Consider the following 8,611-nt stretch of genomic DNA (forward strand, 5'->3'; position numbering starts at 1 on the left):
CTTCTTCTGAGAAACCCTAGAACTGAGATTGATCTGATGGTTTCAGTGTGCCTTAAGCTGACCTTTATATTGGAGGACTTCAGTCTTAAAAGTCTGATGTTTGGCTTTTTCAGTTCTGTAAACTATTTTTATTTCAGCCTGAACTCAAATGTGATTACAACAGAAAAGTCCAGGTATTAAATAAAGGCCTGCATCTATCTTCCTTTCTTGTTTCATCTCCTGACTTCCTTCACCTCATCCTAAGGACAAAGAAAAATTTTAGGTGGAAGAAATAACTTGTGTCCCACCTAGTAGAGTACCATAAAAGAGAATTGAGCCTTGTAGAGTCAACAGTTTTAAATGAACTTTGATCAAAAATTAATATCACTATGACTACAGCTATTCTTTCAGTGTATTTAACATCCTAGAAAATATTAAGGTTGAATTACAGTCCTGTGCTCAATGTGAGCCACAGTTGAGACTCGGTTGGCATTTTCTGTAGTGCACTGAGGGACCCAGGTCAGCAGGAGCTCTTCCTCTCTGTCCTGGGTTCCACAGGGCTCATCTCTTATATTAGGGGCATTTCATCTGCAGGACCCATCAGATTTCGAGACTCCCCTCTCCCTGAGTCCTTCCTGCCTGGGTGCATTCTTGGCCTCAGCAACTGGTCCTACTGCTGCAGGCTTTGGACCAACCATCTGTATCCCAGTGGGGCAGAGGCTGGGTGTTTTTGAGCTGAGGGCTTTCTGTCCTGGAATTCCCCTTTGGGGTTGAAGAAAGCCCAAGGTGAAAATTACTTAATGAGGGCTTGTGCCAGACATACTTTATGTTGAGGTAACTGGTAGTTTCTCGGCGGGGAGGGGGAAATCTAAGCTGGCAGAGTTTTACTAGGGCTTCAGCGTTATATTTCTGCTTGGTAACTTTTTTTTTTTTTTTGGCTGCACTGCACAGCATGCAGGATATTAGTTCCCCAGCCAGGAGCAAACCTGTGCCCGGCCCCCACCCCACCCCCCGCAGTGGACGCTTGGAGTCCCTAACCACTGGGCCACCAGGGAAGTCCCTAAGTAAAATTTAAAAGTACGCTTGGGTAGATTCCTCTAACCTTAAATAGAGCTGTGAGCTGTACACGGGTACATGTGAATGTCTCCATGGACATGCCTAACTGTAATGAACATACATAAATTCGGTGTGTGTTTTCAGAAGAGATTTCACCTCAGGCACAGAAAGCACTTAACCCCAAGGTATGACAAGGTTCAGGGACTGGCAGAGGAAAAGGTACTCAGGTCCCCACAGGTTGCTGTCTGCTTTGAGAGTGGATTTTCTCCCATTTGGCCTATAGCTAGAGTCACTTTAAGACACTTGTTTTTTTTCATTTGTCAACAGGAAACCAAAAAGAGAAGAGCACCTGAGTGAAGAAGCCATCAAGGTGATCGCCAGCCTTCCTGACCTAACGTTCATGCATGCCAAGGTGTTGATGTTCCCGACCACCTTGACACCTTCCACAAGCTCCCAAGAGAAGGCAGATGAATAACTGATGTGAATTGGACAGTTTCAATTGCTTTTCCTTCCTTCCAGCCCTTCCCTACCATCAAAAGCATACCTGCTCTAATTAAAAAAAAAAATTTAAAAGTTCAGCTGATTCGTTGGTAAGCCGCACTAGAAAGGTATACATAGTAATGTATATTTATTTACATACTGAAGTCATAAATTTATATTAGAAACAAATGTAAATACTCGGGGGTGAACATTTTTGAAGATTTATTCTTTTTGTGTTGCTGGGGTGTATACATTTATGTCTTTGTGAAATACACTGGTGGTGTCCTTCTTACACAACTTTTGAAATAAAAAATGAAAATTAAAAACTCACATCTCCACTGTCTATGAAATCCCCTTCATTCTTTTCAGATTTCATTGAATGTCCCATTAATTTTTCATATTGTATATTTAATTACTTTTGCTATCATAAATAAGCTCCAAGTCCCTGTTTAATTTTTTTTTTTTTTTTAATTTTATGTGTGGTGGGTTTGTTTCAGGTCTGGCTTTTGTTACCATCTTTGTGCTCTTTTTTAATCTTTTCAGTCTGGCCTATTGCTGTTTGACCTTTTGCAAGGTACTTGCATTGATTGGTCTTTTGTTATAGGGTATGGATCAGTGTCAGAACTTGATTGAAGGGGTTTAAAGAGATTGTGTCTGTTTTAAATCAGTTTGGTTTGGAGAAGGACCAAATTATATGAATGTCTTACAATGAAATTTACTTGTTACTGATCTTTTTGTTCTATTGTACCACTATTTTTTGAGGATTTTGCACAGTGTAAAATGACATAATCATAGATTGCTATGGTTTAGGCTGTATATACAGTAAAAACTATGGGTTTTAAATGTTTGGGGAAATTCCTATGGAAAAAAGAAAGACATGTAGAAGAACCTCTAACAAGGTTAACATGCATGCCTAAGGTCTTTTGAGATTTCAGTGTGTAAATTTCCTTTTAGCTTACACAAAAATAAAATAATTTAAAAGAAATTTAGTTTGGTGTCTGTACTTTGGTATCTGAGGGAAAATGTAATGAATTTGGACATCAAGTTTTATTTCATATTAATGTGTTTCAATCCAGAGAAAATCATTTGGTAGGGCTTTCACTTTATTAAAACCAAGAAGAATTAGATTCTCACCCATCAGAATTTGAAACAACCCTTTAAATAGCTGATCTGTTTTTATGTAGAACATGAGATCATGCAAGAAATTTCCATGATTCATTATAATGTATCTTTGTCAGAATTGGTGACGTCAAATAGGGATGTATAGGGAATTTTTTTTCTTCCCAAGAAAATATATGCATGAAACTAAGGTGAGCAGAAAATTTATTAAAAGCACTTTTAAAATATTGTTACTAGATTAGATGTTGCTTTAGCAAAGTCACATGACCCATTTCATTAGAAGCAGGCAATCAGCCCAACAGTAGTCCACCTCATCGGCTATGGGAATGTTCTGTTGGAGCTCTTCTGTACCTCTCACTGACAGAGAGTCCTGTGTTGCCAGGTTATTACACGGGCCATTGCAACAGTTGCTGGAGTGTAATTTAAGTAAGGCCTGAAGCAACAATGCTTATCCAGTCCATCTCCTGCCATTTCCCCAAACTTTTTTTTTTTTTTTTTTCAGAGAAAGCTTTCCTTCAGAATAATCACAAGTCATCAGTGCCCAGTGGACCTTCTGAATGGAAAGATAAACGTATTCCTCAGCAGACCTTTACTTGTTTCAGTAAACTGAAGCTGAAGGGCTGCTTGTACAGTCCATTACAACTAAAGTATAATGGTAGCCTTCATCAGCCTAAGTTCAGAGCCTATTGATTAGCTGTGATACCATGAGAAAGTTAATCAACTTCTCAGAGCCACAGTTCCACTATCTTTAAAAATGGGAATGATACCACCTACCTGTGGGGTTGATGTATTAAATAATAAATGTAAAACATCTATCACATGAGGAAACCATCAATAAATGATAGCGCATAGTTCACAAAATCTATAAAGGCCCCTGGAGTCCCAGTAGATTCAAGAAGCAGTCACAGGAAACAGGATCACTTAAGTTTCTGTGCTGTAATTTAAAAGTGATCAAGTGGACATTTCTCAAGAAAGTGCCCCTGCTTTAATGACACATGAAGTAAATAATCAGTCTTAAACTCAACTTTTCAATAAGCCACATTTCCTTCTCGTGTGCCATATTGGCCTTTGATGTTTTAGTCACAACAGGTACATTAACACTTGGTTGTCATAGGTTAAGGTCAGGGGCCTAGTCCTGAGGACCAAAAGTCTTAGCTTGCTTTCAGCTTTCTGTTTTCCAGCTTTTCAGCTCAGCTTTGCACCAGATCAAGGCTTGAATTACACTGGAAAGCAATAAATAGTAGGGCTGGTGCGGGAAAAGCCTTGCGCATCTCCATGTGAATCTCAGCTACGGTAGAGCTTATTGGCTGCAAGTTTGTCCTGATCGTCAGCTGCTTCTGGGAGCAGCTGCTCATTTGTCCTTCTCAAAGTCAGCCAGAAGGACCCTGCAGAGGTGGGGAGAAGAAACCAAGAAGTCAGACACCCTAAAAGCCAAGTCACACACAGTGGAGACTTGATTTAGCCTTGGCTTAGACAGTAAAGAATCCGGATGCCTGCAGTGCAGGAGACTTGGCTTCAATCTGTGGATTAGGAAGATTCCCCTGGAGAAGGGAATGGCATCCCACTCCAGTGTTCTTGCCTGGGAAATCCCACAGATAGCTACCAGAGGAACCTGGTAGGCTATAGATCGTGGAGTCACAAAGAGTCAGATACGACTGAGTGACTAACACACTTTGTGTCTTCCACATCTTAAAACCAGCACACTTATGCCCTAGAATCTCATCTTACTTGATGGTCAAATCCAAATAGCCATACCTAATCCCCCAGTTAATTCAAGTCAAACTACAAAGTTATAGGAGAAACTTCCCTAAATTGAGTCATGTGTCACTACTGTTTTTGTGAGTCATTCTTTTATAGAGAGACTTGTTCTTCCCTCTACATGATTGTCATGCTCTTTATTTAGAACTTGTTGTCTTTTTGCTCCCTCATGTTTCTTGAATCAGGATTAGACTTGGCTGTGAGTAACAAAAACCAAAAATACTACATATAATAAGACTCATACTTTTGTCACATTTGAACTTCTCTGAAATTGGAGTGTGTCATACAATTGAATGGGGTAGCTGTTTAATTGCCAGCAGTTTCTTTTTCTTAGTGATATATAAAATAATGCTGTCTTACATTCAATGACAGAGTTGGTGGGAAATGGTAATGATGTCTTCAACATTAGGAGTTTATTTCTCTTGCCTGTAAAACATCAGAAAACAGTCTGGGGCTAGTAAAGAGGCTTCATAAGCTCATCAGAAATGGAAACTTAGCATCCTGTCCTGTGATTCTCAACACGTGGTCTCTCTTATGGTCCAAGTATTCTGTTGGGGATTCAGCCGCCAAGTCTGCATTCCAGTCATTGTGGGAGAAGGGCATACTCCTTTCCGCTAAGGACACTTTCCATAAGGTATAGACAGTATTTCTAATTCCAGCCCATTGACCAGAACTTAGTTGCAGTGCTATCAGTTCAGGTCAGTTGCTCAGTCGTGTCCGACTCTGCGACCCCATGGACTGCAGCACGCTAGGCTTCTCTGTCCATCACCAACTCACGGAGCTTATTCAGACTCATGTCCATCGGGTCGGTGATGCCATCCAACCATCCTGTCCTCTGGTCCCCTTCTCCTCCTACTTTCAATCTTTCCCAGAATCAGGGTCTTTTCAAACAAGTCATTTCTTCACATGGTGGCCAAAGTATTGGAGTTTCAGCTTCAGCATCAGTCCTTACAATGAATATTCAGGACTGATCTCCTTTAGGATGGACTGGTTGGATCTCCTTGCAGTCCAAGGGACTCTCAAGAGTCTTCAGTACCACAGTTCAAAAGCATCAATTTTTCAGCACTTAGCTTTCTTTATAGTCCAACTCTCACATCCATACATGACTACTGGAAAACCATAGCTTTGACTAGATGGACTTTAGTTGGTAAAGTAATGTCTCTGCTTTTTAATATATTTTCTGAGTTGATCATAGCTTTTCTTTCAAGAAGTAAGCGTCTTTTAATTTCATGGCTGCAGTCACCATCTGCAATGATTTTAGAGCCACCAAAAATAAAGTCTGTCACTGTTTCCATTATTTCTGCATCTATTTGCCATGAAGTGATAGGACCAGATGCCATGATCTTAGTTTTCTGAATGATGCGTTTTAAGCCAGCTTTTTCACTCTCCTCTTTCACTTTCATCAAGAGGCTCTTCACTTCCTCTTCACTTTCTGCCATAAGAGTGGTGTCATCTGCGTATCTGAGGTTATTGATATTTCTCCCGGCAATCTTGATTCCAGCTTGTGCTTCATCCAGCCCAGCATGTCTCATGATGTCCTCTGCATACAAGTTAAATAAGGGGGGTGATAACATACAGCCTTGACATACTCCTTTCCTGATTTGGAATCAGTCTGTTGTCCCATGTCCAGTTGTGTTGCTTCTTGATCTGCATACAGATTTCTCAGGAGGCAGGTCAGGTGGCCCGGGATTCCCATCTCTTTAACAATTTTCCACACTGTTGTGATTCATACAGTGCCATATCTAACTGCAAAAGAGACTGGGAAATACCTTTATCCTGGGGGGCCAACTTAAAGGGAGTCTAGTAGTGAGGAAAGAGAGAACAGATGATGTAGGACAACCAGAAGTTTGAGTCACTCCTGTTTTTCACTTCTCGGTCCTTACAAACAGTATGTCATGAAGCTAAAGTAGTACCTAGAGAAATGAATTCTGGGATCATTGTCTCAGGCTGTAGCAATGCCTTAAATGGGTTATGTCACCTTTCTGTTGCTTTTCCAAGGGGGGAAGATCAATAGAGGGTAGCTCAGGTTTACCAGCACCTTTCAGAGACACAAACGCTGAGATAAATCATAGGTGGAAGTAGGGAGCAGTCTGGGGAGGTAGAAGGGACACCGGATTAAGCTAGGAGTTGTGTGTTCTAAGTTTAGCTCTGCCACTAATCAGCTGTTAAGATCTTTGATAAATCCCTTTCTAAGGCACAGGTACTTGATGCATAAAACGAGGGGTCGGAATCTACAGAATCAAAAGCTAAAGTAGGAGGACCTCCCTGGTGTCCATTGAGTAAGGTTCTGCATTCCCGATACAAGGGGCCTGGGTTTGATCCCTGGTAGGGAACTAGATCCTGTGTGTGTTCTCAGTCACTAAGTCGCTTCCAACTCTTTGCGACCCCATGCATTATAGCCCGCCAGGCTCCTCTGTCCATGGGATTCTCCAGGCAAGAATACTGGAGAGGGTTGCCAGTTCCTACTCCAGGGGATCTTCCTCACCCATGGATCGAGCCTGTCTTCTGCATTGACCGGCTAGTTCTTACCACCGAACCACCAGGGAAGCCCCCTAGATCCTACATGCCATAACCAAAGCTCCTATATACCACAACAAAGATTGAAGATCCCAAGTGCCACAACTAAGACCTGAGCAGCCAAATGAAAAAAACATAAATTTAAAAAAAAAAAAAAAACTTTTTTAAAGCTAATTTGGAGAAACCTTAGAGAATCAGAATTTTAGAGCTGAAAGTTCAGCTGGCCCAGGGCTCTGCAAGTCACTCCCAGAAGCAGTGTTGCAGGAGGGCTGGGCCCTGCAGCGATGGGGGTGTCCATAGTAACGCACTGGGCTTATACAGGGAACAGGGAGATTTGCAGAAGATTCATTGGAGCAAAGGGTCCCATTGCTATCAAACGTTGGGAGCCAATGATGATTACATTCCCAGAGCTGAAGAAATTGAAGTCTGGAAAAGGAAATTGGCATTCACAACGTTACTCATCTATAACCAGAGGCCAGACCTGAATCCAGTTTCCTAATTCTTGGTCTTTTCCTTTGCATCCTCTTGCATCTCCCCTCTGAATAGGCAGCCAGTTTAGCCTTTGCCTGAACAACTGCAGGCCCTCATGTGAGCTCAGACTTTCACAGGTTGTATGCCCCCCACACGCACCTGCTTTGCAGGCCAGAACTGACGGTTAGGTAGAAGGGGCACCAGGTTAAGGTTGATTCAAGGGAGAAACCTAATCCCTTTACCGTAAATACTGAAGACCAGTCTCATGATCCCTGTCCCCTCCTTCTACCAGGTCACCCATGATAACACGGCTGCCAGGTCTTTCCTAAACATGTCATCCTTTCCTGCATATTATTCCAGTTTACCATAATTCCTCTTAAAATGTGCTCTCGAGGGCTTCCCTGGTGGCTCAGTGGTAAAGAATCTGGCTTCAAAGCCAGAGACACAGGTTTGATCCCTGGGTCGGGAAGATTCCACATGCCTTGGAGCAACTAAGCCCATGGGCCACAACTATTGAATCCCATGCACCTAGAGCCCGAGCTCATCAACAAGAGAAGCCACGCGATAAGTCTGCCCACCGCAACTGGAGAGTAGACACAACTAGACACAACTAGAGAAGAAGCCTGTACAGCAACAAAGACCCAGCACAGCCCCAAATAAATAATAATAAATAAAATTAATTTTTTAAAATGTGCTCCTGAGACTGGACCAGATGTTGCTTCATCACTGGCACGAGGGCTCATATTTATTTCATTTAAGACACTTCTTTCAAATGTAGCCTGCAATTAGATTATTGTAATGTAATTACAAGAAAATTAGAGATACCAAGGGAACATTTCATGCAAAGATGGGCTCAATAAAGGACAGAAATGGTACAGACCTAACAGAAGCAGAAGATATTAAGAAGAGGTAGCAAGAATACACAGAAGAACTGTACAAAAAAGATCTTCCCAAAACAAAACAAAACAAAAAAGATCTTCACAACCCAGATAATCATGAAGGTGTGATCACTCACCTAGAGCCAGACATCCTGGAATGTGAAGTCAGGTGGGCCTTAGGAAGCATCACTACGAACAAAGCTAGTGGAGGTGATGGAATTCCAGCTGAACTATTTCAAATCCTAAAAGATGATGCTGTGAAAGTGCTACAGAAAATATGCCAGCACATCTGGAAAACTCAGCAGTGGCCACAGGACTGGAAAAGGTCAGTTTTCATTCCAATCCCAAAGAAA

General features: G+C 41.7%; 1 protein-coding gene across 3 annotated transcripts in view; it reads left to right on the forward strand.

Annotated features, from left to right (window-relative positions):
* Positions 1-1,841, forward strand: part of AFTPH (aftiphilin) — a 70,558-nt gene extending 68,717 nt beyond the window's left edge. For all 3 annotated transcript variants that reach the window (XM_020916207.2, XM_020916211.2, XM_070480174.1), the window contains one exon: positions 1,363-1,841. In XM_020916207.2, the coding sequence (XP_020771866.2) occupies positions 1,363-1,510 (148 nt within the window). In that variant the 3' untranslated portion in view covers positions 1,511-1,841. The remainder of the gene's footprint in view (positions 1-1,362) is intronic.
* The last annotated feature ends 6,770 nt before the right edge of the window (positions 1,842-8,611 follow it).

The sequence above is a fragment of the Odocoileus virginianus genome, chromosome 2, assembly GCF_023699985.2.
Source record: "Odocoileus virginianus isolate 20LAN1187 ecotype Illinois chromosome 2, Ovbor_1.2, whole genome shotgun sequence".
Taxonomy (NCBI): Eukaryota; Metazoa; Chordata; class Mammalia; order Artiodactyla; family Cervidae; genus Odocoileus; species Odocoileus virginianus.